The sequence below is a fragment of the Aulonocara stuartgranti genome (genome assembly GCF_965226115.1).
Source record: "Aulonocara stuartgranti genome assembly, chromosome: 7".
NCBI lineage: Eukaryota > Metazoa > Chordata > Actinopteri > Cichliformes > Cichlidae > Aulonocara > Aulonocara stuartgranti.
Window position 1 is genome coordinate 3,847,927 of NC_138945.1, and position 17,535 is coordinate 3,865,461.

Sequence of the window (17,535 nt, forward strand, 5' to 3'; positions counted from 1 at the left end):
ATCATCTGTTTTTTAATAGTTATTCAACTGTATTCTAAGCACCAGCTGTCTGTTAGAATGTGATTTTTTTTCTCTCTCTGTTGGCAGAGGTATAAAAATGCGCAGGAAAATCTGACATGCATGGCAAACTTCACCGACGATATTTAGGGAGGAATAAACACACATCAAACATAAATGAACCATTTGTCTGTCTCCATAATTGAGAGAATTTTCTCTTCTTATGTCAACACACTCTCTCTCTCTCTCTTTTTTTTTTTTTTTTTTTTTTTTGCTTTTTCGGTCATGTTATGTTTACCTGTCAAAGGCTTGTTACAAACTATGAAACACATTGTGCAGACTTCTGGATGTTAGAAGAAAACGAATACTGCTCATGAATGAGACTAAAGGCAGGAAGGTGTCCTTTAAAACTAAACATGTTAATAGGACCTCCCTATTTATATCATAGTTTATGATATAGCATGTGTATTTCAGTAATAGCCTGCTGAGGCCACTATACGTGCTGGCCTCATATCAAATGTGAAGGCAGACTGAGTCTATGTTTGACGTTTTTTATATCTAATCTTCCTTTTCAAACATTTAAACAGCAGCGAGTCTGCAGCTGAGGGAATACAAATTCAAATTGTCGGAACAGGTTTGCTCGTTTCTTGGATTCATTTGGTGATTTATTAAATGTATAACTGTTATTCTAATCTGCTGCTGAGTCTCTTACACTTTTCTTTATGCTGTATATTTTCACGTCTCTGGAATAGTTGGCAGTTAGATAGTCAGCTGGGAAACTTTGTGTTAACTCATGGAGCTGAGGATATCGTGGATATGCTGACCTCGCTGCGTGGTGTACAGAGCGAGGTCAGCATGATTAATATTCACAATAAAAATATTAGCCGAACATCATGAAGTCTGTATGTGTTTCATAGTGTCGAACAACCTTTGTACAGTTAAAGCCAGCAGTTACTACATGACAGAAACACCAACGTTATCTCTTTTATGTGTTTATACAGGTCACGCTGATTACTGAACAAAAACCCAAAGATCAGATGTTAAACAGATTTATTTGCTCTCTCTCCTCCTTAAACATGTTTTTAATGTTAGTTATAATTCAGAATTGGCGACTGAAACACGTAGGACACATAAGAACATCAGGAAATAAAACACCGATAAATATAACCTCAGTAAAAGAAGTCAGCGGGGGTTACTACAGCTGTGTACCGGGGCCTGCGCTTTGTCGGTGGGATTGCTTGCGAGGCGAGCGGGTCTATCCCACGCTTTGCCGTGAGACTGGGCAGACATCTCCGAAATCATCGAAGCACTTTTGCAAAGAGGCTGTATCTTGACAAACCGACCAGACACATGAAGATTAAACCACTACATTCTCGGCTAAAAAAATATTAAAACGGTATTTGGTAACACACAAACAGGGTTTTTCAAAGCTCAGTTCTGTTAGCTTCCACATGCCGGTTGTTGTGTGCTAGAAACAATGGCCACCAGGCCAAAGCAATGGTTTTGACTCGATCAGCGTTAACCCCGCCCCCTGAGTTTGATGGGTGAGGCTGACAGATAAAATTATTTCATGATGAGAGCCAGGCGTCAGGACTGCCAAAATGAAATAAATAAATATATCTTTAAATAATTAATTAAATGTGTCAATAATTAATTAAATGTGTCAATAATTAATTAAAATGTGAAATACATAAATAATTAATTAAATATGTCAATAATTAATTAATTAAATGTGTCAATAATTAATTAAAACGTGAAATACATAAATAATTAATTAAATGTGTCAATAATTAATTAATTACATGTGTCATAACTATTTATTTAATTAATTAATTCCAATTTTAATTAATTATTGCCACATTTAATTAATTATTTAATGGTGTATTTAATTAATTCATTATGGCAGTCCTGGCGTTCCATAGTGAAATGGACCAAAAACACTTCTTTAAAAAGAAAAAATACCCAGTTTAGATAAATAAAGAGTTTATTACCTTCAGCATGATTAACAGTCCTTGAGTTCAATTACACTTCAATTTATTTCATGTGCTTATCACATGTGAGCTGATCTCCTCACGCTCTTTCTTTACTTCACAATGTTGGAGATAATAGTCATCGCTGTTTCGTTGTGCTGGATTAGAAGCTGTTGCAGCTCTAAGCTTGCCCTCTAGGTGGCAGTACAGCTCTAGTATTGTTTGAATGCAGTTAACCTGTGATGAAGCTTAAAGCAGCGTTTACCTGACAGCAGCAGAACTCTGATGTGGTTCAAAGTGTTTGTTGTTCTGAGGAGATTCAGCGGGGGCATCCACCTAACACAGGTACAAAGAATTACTCTGCAGAATGGGGAATGTAAAACACGCACAGCTGATTAAGAGAAAAGTAATTTTTTGCAGCTCACATCAAGAGAAATGTCACACATTCACAGACGTTTGTACTTTTTGACTTTGTGCTTCTTGGGCTTAGATCCAAAGACGGGAACTAAATGTAGATTCATATTTCTAAACAAGAAACACACATGAAGGGAAAGTCAAGGTGCAGAAGTGCCAAACAGCAGCTTGAGAGAAGTTTCAAAGCTGGCTGAGGGATGCAGCGCAGGGAATAACAATTCACAGAGCATCCATACATTAAAAGAAGTACTGCAGAATCACAGCTTCACTGGATTTAGTCCGCTCCATTAAGCTGCACAATCAGTCCCCACCCGGAGAGTTTCGCCCAGTGAGCTGCAGGGTTTCTCTCTGCAGACCTCGTCTCATCAGTGATGAGAGCTGAAGTACAGAGGCAGAAATCAGTGTGTTAGAAACTGCTGATTCGATAACTGTGCACGAAGCCGCTGGCCTCTTTGGGCGGCGTTTCCTCCAGTGAGGTCGGGGATGACGTCTGCCCGTCTTCCAGGTCGGTGTCAGCTCCAGACTCAGCCATCAGGGGCTGCCCGCGGCTCTTCATCTCTTTCTGGTAGCGGGCTACCAGCGAGGCGTAGACGCACCCGTAAGTCGCTGCCACCACCATCATGACGCACACTGTGCCGCACACAACGGCCGCAACTACCTGCGTGCCCTGTGCCCGGCGGACGCTCGCGGGTCTGTAGCGCTGACGGATGCAATCATCGGCACCTCCGACCCGGCCGGGCGGGCAAGGAGGCCGGGTGGCGCCTTCCTTGGTTGAAGTCTGGAGGCAGTAGCTGAACATCTCTGCTGGCACGCTGCGGATGTCCCTGCCCTTCAAATCCTCCGGGAGGCTGCACTGCATCACATCTACCTGCCCATCTATAAAACAGATGGAGAGGGGACACAAAAACAAGGGGAAAGAAGGAGGAAGGGAGAAAGAAGGGAACCAGGAGAGACAGGGAAGGATTGAAAGATATAGAGGTCATTGTACTCTTAGATGTCTTTGCTCAGCATACATCCATCCTGCAGAGTGGAGATTAATTGCTTAGATTATACACCCCAGACTCGCTCTGGTAAAGTCTTAAAGTATTTGAGATATGGAGAGGCCTGCTAACAGCCCTGCTCACCCCTGTAAATCAACCACTCCATCCAGTGCTTGAAGTCTCTCAGCTTGCAATCGCATTTCCAAGGGTTTCCTACCAGCAGGAGGTGCTGTAGCCCCACCAGGGGTTCAAATGTGACTCTGTCCAGGGTGACAAGCCGGTTGCTGGCCAGAGACAGCCAGGTGAGTCTCTGAAGCCCATCCAGCAGGCCCTTGGGCAGCCACAGGAGGCCGTTGGAGGACAGATCGAGTTCCTGCAGCTGCCATAGCCCCTTGAAAACCTCCTTGCTCAATCCAATACTCCCCTGACTTCCATTGAAGGCCTCGACTGTCACTGTGCTGCTATTGAGTTTACTGAGGTAGTTGGTGGACAGGTTTAAGCGGCGCAGGCTGTTCAGGCCTAGGAAAGCTCCTGGCTGCACGGTTGAAAAGTGGTTCTGGGAAAGATCCAGTACCTCCAGGCTGCTGAGGTTGGACAGCTCAGCTTTGCCCAGGAAGGTGAGATTGTTCTGGGGTAGGTGGAGTGCCAGAGAGTCCTGGGCGAGCAGCCCAAGGATAGGCGTCAGAGAGAGGAGTCCAACAGCAGTGCAGTCAGTCGTATTGCCATAGCAGGTGCAGACACCAGGACAGCCTGTGACGGAACCCAGAAGTCCCAGCAGAACCAACACCAGAGTGGACAGAGCCACGCAGACTGGAAGACACGAGAAACGAACAGAATAACAGCGTCTTTTACACTGCCAAAACTATCAGTACATCGTTTAGAAACATTTCCCTCAGTTCACCTAAATTAGCTTTTTAATGAATCATAGTAGATTTTCCTCTGTTATAAGCAGATCACTTGATCACTGAAGCTCAGAAAGAGAGCGATGTAGAGAACAGTGTGCTCCACATCTCTTCATAAGAACAGGAGCCTAAATGAAGGCATCAGATTAATTCCTGCAGTGATTCATGTTGACGTCTCAGTCACCAGTGCTGGAGTCTCTCAGGTTTGTCGGCACACTTAATTTTAGCTTTCTGGTAGGTAAACTATACATTATATTTAGGTGAAGATATAGGTTTTGTATAGTATATGAAGTGGACTCACCCAGTCTCTCCAGATGACTTCGTCCATACTGGTGCTGGTTCTTCATGTCTGCCACATCAAATCCACTGAAACCTCAGGCTGCCATCCAGCTGTTCTTTCTCTCGGCCGGGTCACGCAAACTTTCAGCTTTGGAGAGTGTCCTGAAAAAAATGTACATGCAGAGCTAAACATGAATTGGAGTTGCAGATTGTGAACTACTATTGAGATCTTTTACAAAAAATAGTTGCAAATATTATTAATCAGCACAAGACTGTAGCCTAAAGGATTAGGTACATGATTAGTTTCAGAAACACAAAAAAAATATTTTATGATATGAGTCAAAGAGTATAAGTAAAATTTATAATACTACCATAATGTTTAGTTTCTAAATGTACTTAAAGAACTTAACGTAACTTAAGTTCATAAGAATGTATATTTCTTTAATGCTGAAACATGAAGATGAGCTAAACCTTTACAATAAATAAATAAATAAAGTCTGATATTTCCATCCAAAAGTAAGGTAAAAGTGCAAAGAAATACTGCAGTATAAGTATTGTGTGTATATAGTATATGGGCATTGTAATAGTACCATTACTAAGGCTACTGAAACAAATGTAGGGTTCAGAGTGAAAGGAAAAGGTTCATGTATCCTGTGTGTATGCGCCCCTCCCCCTACACACAGAGTGGAGAACAAATTTTATCCAAAATATGAAAATCACTCATTCAAATGACTTCAAACTCGGCACTCCACTTACTCGGGCTCCCAGCCGCACACACAGATAGTTTGAAGAGAATTGATGAGTGGTTTTGGAACTAGATAAAGAAAATATGAAACTACATACAGACATACTCATAGCGTCCAGTGACCGTCCTAGCCATGTCTGTTAGGTAAGACGAGAAGGTGAACTGGACTTTAATTTGGGAACTTTGGACGACTGGGGGAAAAAGCCGCCCTTTTAGAATAACAGGTCATCTTTGTGATGCTTTATCTTTATTCAGGTCTTTATTCCAGGGCTTCAAACTGATTGTTTCCTTTCTACAAGCCTGTTTAATTTAAATCACAAAGAGTGCAGCTCAGTATGGAAGATTAAGTGGAGTATGTCAGATTAAAAACTGCAGACTTGTGCTGTAATGGGCAGCTTTTTTGCACGCCCTCAATCCTTTTCATTCTTCTCCTTTCTTGCTCAGAGAAAACGCACAATGCGCTTCATGCTGAAGTGGAATAATCCTCTGTGTTTTCATCCACCAACATCGGAGGAAAAGTCATTGCCAACTTTTGTCTTCTTAACGCCCACTCGCAGTTCCTGTACGCTGTGGATACAGTACAGCATTGTTTCACACATGCAATCAAGAAAACTGTTTACATTTTTTGACGATTCTCTCTTTTTTATAAAAAAAAAAAAAAAATCGTTGACTTTACTTCTCTTGATATCTTTGGATGTTTGGGGCACTTCTGATATGCAGAGGAAAGTGTGCAGGGGGAGATAAAGCTGCAGTGGAAAAAGAAAAGTGCTGTCACTCCACCATCCATCTTTAACTGCTGTAAAGAGCTGGAGAAACGCTGCCTCAAGGTCTTTCTTTTGTTGCAGGTCCTTCTTTTGTTAACTTGGCACAAAGATGTCCGTCACTCTGCTGTGAACTGTGTGAGGCAGAAAGTCGCCTTCGGGGCACAACTGACATTAGAAAACAGGGGAAATTACAATGCAGGTATAGAAGCGAGATAATGGCTCCCTCAAAGAATATTTGACGTCACTTTACATCATCAAGAGACCAGGGGAAAAAAATCAGGGCCTTCATCCCAGGATGATATTGACAGGCACATCCTCTGTGTATGAATAGAAGATAATGTACTGTAAGTACTGGTGCTCAGAGTGTCTGCAGGATTAGACTGTCCTCATCAGAAGCCGTCACCTCAACAAAACCAAAGCAGAGGCAGAGTAACCCCAGTCTGTTGGCTTTTCTGTTCTGCACACTGTGAAGGGGAGTGAAATGAGAATCCTGCAACCAGACTTTGAGGGACAGCTGTCATTTGCATTTGATCTTCAGAGTTGCCCTTAAGAGGATGAGCATGCAGAATCACCTCTGATGCTTTCTGATGTTGGTGCTGGATCCGAAGTATTTGTAGAAAGAACAAAATCTCACATTGTATAAATCCTTCAGGCAGAGCTGAACTCGATGTCTTTATCCAGATCCCTTTACTTTGGGATTAAAGTACCAGTGAGCACCCTCGGTGCTCTACACTCGCCCGCCGCTGCACACTCAAACACATGCGCAGCTGCGAGCCGAGGACCAAAAACAAACGTAGGGGCTGGTGTGTCATCTTCTGTTTATCAATCTGTGAAGTTGCTCCTGGCTGCTTTTCTGCTGTTTCTCTCCTCAGTCGTTCGCTCGCAGCTTGTAGCTCGCCCTCCTCTCTGCCCTACTTGGTGTCTCCTTCTTTGGACTTTTAAGGACACCCCTGAGCGCCAGAGGCTGCTGGGTGTAGGTCGAGGACGCTAGGTCCAAAATCAAATTTTCCCAGTGGGTTTATTCATAAAAAAAATACAGTCTCTGAGACAGTCAAGGAAAGACTGCTGGTTTTTTTCTGATGGAGGCTTTTGATGCTAGCTCTGGTAAATACCTGAGTTAGTCTATTGTATGAATCAAAATGTCTATATAATGGAAGCAAATATTTAAAATATAAATAGGATAAAGCTTTAGTTGCATGTTATTTTGCAGATTTTAAACTCCAAATCAGCGGTCCCCAACCTTTTTTGCACCACGGGCCGGTTTATGTCGGACGATGTATTCACGGACCGGCCTTTAAGGTGTCACAGATAAATACAACAAATGAAACCAGTATTGGTACCAAAAAAGGAAGATTTATTCATAACACACGGGAAAAGACCCAGGGAAACCGAGTTAAAGATAAAAACGATTAAAAAATAACGATAAAAACTTCACACCCGAGCCTCAAATCTTGTAGCCCGGTACCAAACGACTCATAGTCCAGTACTGGTCCATGGCCCAGGGGTTGGAGACCGCTGCTCTAAATTAAAAAATAAATAAATAAATACTAATCAGCAGTGTACAATGAGTTAAAGTCATCTATAGCTACAATGCTAAACCGATGAATATATTAATGGATCAAAATTGATGTTCCAGGAATGTGTATTAAAGTTCACCCTTATTTCTTCCATGGGAAGTGGGAGGGTAAGTAGCAGCAAGGTGCTGCTAATCAAATTACGTGAGTAACTGATCATCAGCAAGTGTGAGCAGCTCTATTAAAGCACAAGTTTTGTCAGTTTGCTGATTTAAAGTATTTAAGTGTTCTGTGTTAAAACATTCTCAGCAAATTCACCCGGTGCAATGGTCAGAGAACAACCCAAAAGCTCCATCTCAGACTCTACAGGTTAGCTCAGTGAGCATGTTAAATGTCGAAGTTCATGACAGTACAGTTAGAAAGAGACTGAACAAGTATGGCTTGTTTGGAAAGGTTGCCAGGAGAAAACTCTTCTCTCTAAAAAGGACAGCACAGCTTAGGTTTGCAAAGCTGCATCTCAACAAACGAAAAGACTTTGGGAAAGATGTTCTCTGGACCAAAGTGGAGCTGTTTGGCAGTAATGCACAAACAGCTTATACTAACTGTCCACACGGTGATAAGGGCCTGATGATTTGGGTTTGTTGTGCAGCCACAGGATCCAGGCACCTTGACTGAGTCAGGTGTTCTCAAGCTAAACGTGAGGCCAACTGTCCAACAGCTAAAGCTTTGTCCAAAATGGATCACACTACAGGGCAATAATCTCGGATGCTGTGGTGGACCCTTCAGAGAGCTGTGCATAACTAAATGTGGCAAACCTCAGTGAACTGAAGAGTGGACCAAATTCCTCCACAGGGATGTGAGAGATTGATAAAGTCGCGCAGAAAACAGTTTCTGCAACTTGTTGCTGCTAAAGTACAAAGTCCTGTGAAATCCTCCTTTTCACATGACTACTACTGATTCTATCAGGATGCTGAAACATCTTCCTTATTAAGAATTATTATGACTTTTTCTTAAATACAGAGGAAATATTTGTTTCCCCACTTTGTTTGGCATTGAAACCATATTTTACAATCTTTAGTCTCTGGTGTAGTGCTACTTCTATGCCAATTTTCTACACTGCATTTATTTCAGAGCAAATATTCTGATTTCCTGTGGGACATCTCTGCCTTGTTCTTGGTCTCCTTCTCTTTTCCGCACCATTTAAAAAATCCTGGAGACGCCCCAGAGACTGAGACTTGCAGTGCCAGTATGGCCTCTGAGGATCTGCAGAGAAAGTATTTCATCCTCTCCTGTGCTTTCCTACGTTCTGATAGGTTAGAAGTGTAAAAGTGCACTTTGCATGCTCTTCTACACCGAGCCCGGAGAAGCATGTTTTTGATATACATGTGTATATATTTTCTGGGGCCATAAAGTACTAAAGTTTAATATCCAGCTCTACTAATCACACAATATTGGGTTGTAGAAGTCTTTGAAATAATTGCGTTCCTGTGGTTTGAGCTATACTGTAATATTCTTTGTGGGTTTTATGTCTCCTCAACGTTCAAACGTTTCCCACCCCAGAAGCCCATATTCCTCCTCATTCTGCAGGACACAGCATGGCTCCTCCCACAGTAACGTCCCAGTAAAAGCTTTCCCAGTTATAAAAACTGAAGCAAAATGTTCCTCCGTTCCTCCTGTGTTTCAACTTTATGGAGGTTTTGTGAGCAAACGGCTGTTGAGTTGAAGCAGCTTGTCAAATGCACCATCAGCCAGATTAGACGCCACCCACACAGATGCGAGGGGTCGCAGATTAAAACCCCAGTTTCAATCCCTGAGCAGGGCAGATGCCTGTGCAGGAGTCCAGATGTTGTTTAAACATCTGATCCCAGAAAACACCTCCTCCCGCCCCGCCCGCCCGACCCGACCAGCCTCTGACCCGCGCTGTCTCGGTTTTTATTATCGTGCTATTACCACACACACATCTGCTGTTTTTATTTGGCCTGTCAGTTAAATCACTTTCACAGCGGTAAACAATATACAGCCGATCTCCTCATACACACTGAGCCACTCTGGTAACAGCTAGCATCATGCAGCCATGATTTTCTTTTTGGAGAATGTCACCTTGTTGGTTGTTTCTCTGCAGCAGTCTAAGTTCCACACTGAGTGGGTCTTCCTATGTGTATACCAAGGAAGTGAGTTCCTTGGTTTATTTAAGTTGATGCACGAGCTTAGTTATTATAATCCTAAATGGTTGCTTTGTAGTTGGGTTAGTTTAATCAGACATACTGGCGATTGGTAGCTGTAATACAACCAGTTTTATACCCATTTATTAGTGTAAAATTGCTTGTTGCGAATAATGACCCCAAAATCCAAATATTTACTTAATGTTGGTGAATAACAGTGTAATGCTTGACAGGATTTGTCTTTATTTCAGTACCATGGTTAGCTCCTGGGGTAGATTAGCAACAAGCACTGTAGCCTCTGCCGGTCTTTTGCTGTGAATCGCTGCTCGCTAACACATTCAAATAAGTTTAGCATTGTTTTAACACATGTGCTGTCCTGGGGTCATTTTTGAGTACAACAGGTGTATGGCAATCGGGAGGACATTATGAGGGTTAATTAACTGCTTTTTATCACTAGTTTAAACAAGAAACAGACAAATAGTGACTAGTGAACACCCTGGAGTTCTACCTGGGCTTTAATAGGTTAATTCCAGTGTGTTCAAATAAATATTTTCTTATCATTTAGCAGGTTACATTTGTATTAATGGACTGACCTTAAAACCATTCCCCCCGACTCTGAGATTAGTGGGGTTCAAGAAGCGAGCGTCAGTGAGGTTTGAATTAGGCCGCGATGTTTTCACAATGCAGGTGACGTGTGTGAATTATTGGGGATAATTCAGAGGATTTTGCTTTGTTTCAACCATTAATGAATGAAAGTCACTTGAATGAGTGACTGAAAGCATTATGTTATATGCATGTGCTAAATTACTGGGTGAAATTGATGTTTCAGTTATCCTTCCTGAGATTTGCTGAAGGTAAAAGGCTGCAGGGCTCTGTGACATTTTACCTTTAGTTATTAACTTATCCCCAAGCTGTAACACCACAGTGTTTCTTACAGACACTCAGTGCTCCAAAAATCTGTTGTTGAATTAAGGTGAACTGGAGTTTCCCCTCAGCTCCACGTCTCTCTGATCAAATTAGGTTTTTGTCCCGCTGTAACTGCCAGCAGTGGTTCTGGTCATTAAATCAGACCTTGAGGCTTCAAAAACATTTCCTCAAAAACCTCTTGATCGTTAATGCTGCTCTTATTTCTTTATATCATCTTTTTATTGACTGTGCAGTGATTCTAACAACAGCCTTCTCACTTAAAGTTCTCTCTTTAAGCCTTTCATTATCTGCTCAGGCTGAAATGGTGTAAGACAAATCAGCAAACAGCTTTCCACTTATGTGGAAAAGTGGAGGGTTATTATCTCGATTTAAAACTCCACTGTTCCGATTTTGTCATTGAAGTGCTGCCATGTGACGTTCCCTGCTTCATCTGCAGTGCATTGCCATGCTTTTCTGGGCTCTAACTTGGCATCCGGCGAGCTGCTTAATGGCCTCTGACAGGCAGTCTCTCCCCCACCCCCCACCCCCCCCGTGGCTGCACTTTTCCTCCAAACAGCCTGAGAATGAGGCATCCGAGCGTTGGGTCCAAAAGGCCGAGAGCACAAACACACTGCAGCATCCACACTGAGGCGGGCAGGGAGACAACAGGGAGCAAGTAAACAACACGCACACATACACACACTGAATACATGCCAAAAGCGTGCACGCGCACACACACACACACACACACACACACACACACACACACACACACACACACACACACACAAGCTCACTCCCACACGCGTTTAGTCTCTCTTTCTATTAAAAGCATCAGCTTGTACTCTGCATGGCCTGAAGTATGTGGACACCCAAAGATTTCAGCCGTGTGTGTTGGATGAACGGGGGACTCCAAAGTCTGGACATTAACGGGCGTCACTAACATCCTGGTTTCCCATTCAAGCTCGTAAAAATTTGTGAAGTCAAACACTGATGCATGGTGATGAGGTCTGGCTCACAGGCAGGTTTCTGTGCAGATCTCCACACCACACTGGAAAAATCATTCCTTTATGGCAATTTCCCAGTGTGTGGGGGGAGATGTCATATTGAAACAGGAATAGGGGCAAACTGTGGAAACCCAAAGTACTCATTACATGCCCTACAGCTGCAACAGTAAGTCAAGATGCTATTTTAATCTGTGGGATACGGGACACGTTTGTCCAGTTTCACAATGGATTAAAAATGGAAATAATCATCATGAATGAAATGAAAAGTTGCAGGTCTGGCAGAGAGATGAAACAGGCTGAAACAAACACTAAGTTAAAGTTACAGTGGACGAGTGTCCACTTATTTCTGCTCACCTATTGTTCACCCTCATGCACACAAGAGCGGCTCACCATCTGCTGCAGTTTCAGCCTCCAAAGAGAGAAAGAGGAGAGGAACTGTTCTTTTTCTCCTTCATCTGCAGCATTCGGTAAAGGAGTAGCTCTAAAGGCAGCGATTTCTGGATTCTGATTGAACCAGCTTTCTCTCTTCAAGGGCACAAAGTGGTTTCGGTTTAAAAGCCAGAGGCTCGAGTCTTTGTTCAAACCAGAATCTGGAGTTTTATTCCGGATCAAACACAGCTCACATTCGTTCTCCTCGTCTTCGTTCACGTTGCTCGCTGTCTTGGCTTCCTCCGATCGTTGTGCGCTCTGTCCAGCACACACCCAGCCCACCGACTGAGGACGGGCGAGCCTCTGTGTGTAAAAAAAGAGGGAGAGAGAGAGGGCTAGGGAAGCCACATGCTGCTGCTAATGCTGCGTGTGTGCGCGTGGGTGTGTGTGTGTTGGTGCGCTGGAGCACCCGTCCTCTCTGTGTTGCATCGAGTGTGTAATGTGCATTAAAGCTGTTTGACAGAAATAGTAACAGCAGAGTGCGTTGCAGCTGCAGGCTGAGCTCTGAATGAAGAGAGTCGGAGAGAAAGTAATCGGTAGTATTTCTTCACGGTACCTTAACTGCTGCATGTGCCAGGGCGGCAAATTTACAACGTGCTAGAGAGACTAAAACAATCTAATTTGTCAGAAGTATTAGTGTTTATATGAGACATCTTAAGATGGATTTATGGAGACGATACAAAAACTTTGACTTCAGGTAACTGCTGATGCAGAGCACTGATCCCATATCAGTGTTAAATTAATAAGGCAGACCCCAATCTGGTCCACTGGACGGCTATGGAAATGTGTGTGAGGGCATAAACTTTTAACTGTTTTATGGCAATTCCTGCTGATAAGGAGCTCCCCCACTGACGTTAAAGTAAATAAGAACTAGATGAATAATTAAATGACAGAAAATTCTTGTTTTTCACAATCTACAAGATAAATTTCTAATTTTAACAGTGTGGTTTCAGTAAAAAATGGACAATGGACTGTGAAAAAAACCAAAATGTTCCATTTTATAATTACAAGAAAGTATGTGCAATGAGCTAACAGGACCTTGTCTGTAATTTTACACATTCATTTCTTACAATTTATGCCCAAAGAGTCATGCTTGACAGACTTTTAATGTACTACAGCAGCATTTCTTTGTCATGTAGGGAAAAAAATGAGATTTATTATTGAAATTGCACTTTTTTTTCCTTCAATTTAAATATATCAGGGATTTACTGTGCAGTGAGTTTGACATCCCTGGAATAAACTTTATTTATCATTTTGAGGAAAATGCTGGGACTCATCCTCTTATGTTTGAGGCAACGTTAGGCTCAACTCAAACACTTCTCTCCTCACTTAGCAACAAAGTATACCAAAGGTGTATCACATTCAAGAATATAAATGTACTGAATTTCTCTTTGTTAGTAAAAGAAAAAAGAAAAGAAAGGAAAATTACTTAATAATTAGACAATCATACACAGAGTGGAGCAGAGAGACACAGGTGGCATAAAATAATGTGTGGATGACAACTTGTTACATCAGCTTAATTAAAGTTTCCACCCACAGACTGTCTGTGGTTACATGGGACATAATGAGTAACGAGCTAAGTCAAAACCTTTTGTACACAGTCAGAGAGAAGCTCTTGGTGTATGTGACGATGTGGAATACCTCCAAACTGTTCATCCTTGCAGTTAGCATCCTCCGTGCTATGTTAGCTCTCCGATGCCAGATGCTGAAATATGCATTTCTAAAAATATGTCAGTTTTCTGTTAATCTCCAACCTCTGCGAGGGAAAATATGTATGACCCGACCTGTTGGTGCTGGTGATTGCACTTGTCTAAATGCACTTGCTAACTAACCACCAAGGATTAACTTTAAAAACAGTGATACCAACCAAAAATTGAGAATGTTCACCTTTTAATATAAAATTTTAAGCTGAAACTAGTGCATTTTAAATGGAACAACTTTTACTTTCAAAGTCAGAGTCATTATACAGACTACAATCAACCACGGCAACCTGTTAGCAATAAAAGCAATCACAAGGAGCAGCACCATATACCTCTTTTCCACCAATTTCACCCCGCAAGCAACCTTCTGGAACCACCTGTCAGGCACTCGGGTCTCACCTCTGATTGGTTGTCTCTGTTTGTCTCGGGCCATAGCCTGACTGTTACTGGGGCTCTGCAGCCTGCTTTGCAACCCCGCTCCCCCTTTTCAAGCTGTGTGACTTCATCAGTGTTATATCTGCTGCTGCTATCAGTGCCTGCTGTGGTCTGTGTTGGGGGGGTTTGCCTCTCTGCTCGTGTATGTGTGTGGAAGAGCAGGGAGGTCTCGGAACAGACACATGCTGACAAGTATAAATTAGTGAAATGGAAAGAGAAGGAAATAACCACCCTCTTTGTACTAACGTGGTCCTGACTGAACTAAAAATAATGAGTCTTACTGAAGCACAGTGAAAGATGAAATAGCAGATGTAAGTAAAGATAAAGAAAGAAAACAGAGCAGGCCACTCGGGGCTCTTACTGCATCGTCAGATTTGCATTTCACATTCATAAAAATGGGTTAGATAAACTATATTGATCACTGTGGTGAAATCATCTTACCTCAGCAACACTGTAGCACGATCCAGAAACTACAAATGCAGTTATCAAAAACAATAAGAGAAATTTTCAAAGATTGCTACTGTAGGTAGAAATTCATATGTACAGGCCAGTAAAGGTATGCATAAGTATATGGAATATTAAAGAATAAGATTAACACTATAAACAGAGCTGACAATAAATTGGATCATAAAATTTTTATGTTCTGAGTGGTGCTCTCAGTTTTTCAGCACACTCAACACAAATGAGAAGTTGGTGGTCTATTAAAATAAAACGCAGGCTTCAGCTACAGATTAAAATACTCAGAGACAAAGGGAGAATAACTGTTACATGAATCCCTCAGTATTTGTGTGTATTTTTACTTTATGTCAAGAAGCATGAATAAATGTGGTGCTTGTTTTGTCCCGTCCTTGCAGACTGCAGCAGAAACAGTTCAGCTGCAGCTCTGAAGGGCGGCGATAAGGACGCTGCTGACAGGAAAGGAGAAAAAAACTGAGAAATGAAATCAAACGGCTGAGCAAAGCCGCAGACCACTGAGTCTGCAGAGAGGCTATTTTAGAGGAATGACTGAGAGTGATGCCTTAAGAGGTTTAAAAGACCCAAAGGTCAGGACACTCCCCAAACACAAATGCAGTGTCACATTTCCCCCTTCTGCTACGAGCCTGCTATTACACACTGATCTCGGGGGGTGTCCCAGTACTGTACTCTCTTAAAGTACAGACAGAATTTCCTTGCTGTCCAAAGGCTGCATCATCAACCTGCAGCCAGCAACCTTTGAACTGGCAGAAGCTGATTGTTTTTTGGGACTAGCAGAAACAAATTTTAGGCACAATATTGATGTGACATCATCCTTTAATCCCTTAAGATTACAGTTATGTTCACATCTGTGCCTTTATATGGATACTTTCACATATTTGTCTACCCAAATGTGACATTTTAGTGTAAAATGCATGTAAGAAATATGATCTTGTTCCTATTAGGAGCTGTTGTTGTTTAGCCTGTGGCTAAATGAAGTCTAACATTACGCCTATCTGCAATTTTCTCTTTATCAGCAGGGCTCTGTTCATTATTAGCTTGCTGGTGCCTGTTTCCCCATCCAACAGTGACAGATCAACTTCATCCGTCCAATAATTCTAATCTTTTGCCACTGTTTTTGGACGGATGTTCACATTTAGGACAGAGAAGACAGATGGTTTGAAAGAGGAGTGAAAGAAGCCATCTATGTCCACTGTGAGCGACCGTCTTTGAACAGAGGCGGTGGTTTACGACACCAACTGTCTGCCATCTATAATCCGCCCACTCAGATCCTGGGCTATCTGACCTCAGTAAGTCACATGATAGAGGGGGCTAGGTCTCACAATGGGTTCACCCGAAACCTTGACTGATTGTGACCTACACCCGTTTTCACCGCTTGTTTGATTAGGTAGAGGATCAATAGGGGGTCCCTGACCCTCTTGGGGACCAGTGTTGGTCAAGTTACTTGAAAAAAGTAATCAGTAACTAATTACTGATTACTTCCCCAAAAAAGTAATCCCGTTACTTTACTGATTACTTATTTTCAAAGGTAATTAATTACTTAGTTACTTAGTTACTTTTTAAAAACACGATTTACAACCTGAAGAGGTGATAAAGCGATAGATCTTTCAGCCCAATTCTACTTTTTCTACATAATCCATCATACAAAATGTAATCAAATGGAAAAGTCTCTTTTTAAAACTTGTTTTATTAGTTTTAATCTTTTAACTTTATGCATCAAGCAAAAATTTAATTATATGCAACATTCTCTGACTGGAAGAAATTAGTTTAACATTTAAACCTATTTTCTGCACATTCCAGCACATAAAATAAAATATTTTGTGTGTTTACACTCAGTCTTTCAAATAGATGCAAGTAAAACACAGCAGAAAATAAATAAAGTCAAAGTCTCAGCGGTCCTGTTGCTCTATTTTCACCTGTAAAGCAGGAGTGCGGTAGGCGGAGGTTTACCCTGGTGCAGGTGTGCTGCGGTCAGTGGAAGAATCCGCAAGTTTCTCTGTGAGTTTCCCATTACGTTGTAGCTACTCGGTGCTTGCTCGGAAGTTTAGGGTTTTTTTTCGCTGTAAAAAGAAGTTTTCTTCCCACGCACAGCGGACACTAATGTTTTTGTCACTTTTTATGGAATCAAACTCAAAGTAAGGTCAGTACTTCCACGCTTTAAACGCTGCACGCTCATACTCTCTCTGCACTTGATATATGATCCATTGTTGATCTGCACACAGCTGTTGTCACTAACGGCGCACTCGCTTACGTCACTATCGTGAGACATTCTGGCAAAAAATCAAGGTTTTAGTAACGCAGTAACGCAGCGCTCCTACGGGAAAGTAACGGTAATCTAATTACCGTTTTTGCAATAGTAATCCCTTACTTTACTCGTTACTTGAAAAAAGTATAAACAGAGATGGGCAGACTGCCCATCTCTGTTGGGGACACTCCCATAGGGCTTAAAATCTGGGACTCTCCACCATTTGACCCTAGAATCGAAGAAGCTTCTCGGATGAGAGGTGAAACGTCTTCAAGCAACTTAAAGAAGTCCAGACGCTTTTTTCCCCAAGCTCTTTAGCAGTGTTGGGACTAAGGCGTTATTAAGTAACGCGTTACAGTAACTACGTTATTATTGTGGTAACGAGCACGGTAACTAGTTATTATGCCAAAACCGGGAACGCGTTAGTCGTTACTGGGAGTTAGATAGGCTCATTATTCGTTACTTCGTGTGGTGGCTATCACGGAGCTTCCACAGATTCAGTAACATTAGCAAGTGGTGGAGGCCAGCAGGTGGATGAGGGAAAGGGGAGGCAGGAGGAGGAGAGACCCGAGGCGGCTGCCGGTCCGAGTGTGAACTGAACTTCAGGTAAGA

General features: G+C 42.2%; 2 protein-coding genes across 3 annotated transcripts in view; one reads left to right on the forward strand and one right to left on the reverse strand.

The window, feature by feature from the left end:
- The window catches only part of LOC309711573 (voltage-dependent calcium channel subunit alpha-2/delta-4-like), an 82,624-nt gene that overhangs the window by 39,419 nt on the left and 25,670 nt on the right, over positions 1-17,535 (forward strand). The gene's annotated exons all lie outside the window — the stretch shown is intronic.
- LOC309711568 (leucine-rich repeat-containing protein 52-like) lies at positions 1,988-12,562 on the reverse strand. 2 transcript variants are annotated; one of them, XM_082541972.1, is made up of 4 exons: positions 12,031-12,562; positions 4,565-4,704; positions 3,506-4,171; positions 1,988-3,257 (listed from the first exon to the last, which is right to left on the reverse strand). In XM_082541972.1, the coding sequence occupies exons 2-4, from the start codon at positions 4,608-4,610 to the stop codon at positions 2,788-2,790; spliced, it is 1,182 nt and encodes a 393-aa protein (XP_082398098.1). In that variant the 5' UTR covers positions 4,611-4,704; positions 12,031-12,562; the 3' UTR covers positions 1,988-2,787. The 2 variants fall into 2 exon arrangements, with proteins under 2 accessions (XP_082398098.1, XP_082398097.1); XM_082541971.1 differs by having other exon boundaries at positions 11,995-12,562.

Excerpts from the sequence above, each read along its gene's own strand:
- LOC309711568 (XM_082541972.1), bottom strand. The coding sequence starts at position 4,610 with ATGAAGAACCAGCACCAGTATGGACGAAGTCATCTGGAGAGACTGG. Across the intron at positions 4,172-4,564 it reads AAGTCATCTGGAGAGACTGG|TCTGCGTGGCTCTGTCCACT; the intron begins GTGAGTCCACTT and ends CGTGTCTTCCAG. Across the intron at positions 3,258-3,505 it reads GGAGTGGTTGATTTACAGGG|ATGGGCAGGTAGATGTGATG; the intron begins GTGAGCAGGGCT and ends TCTGTTTTATAG.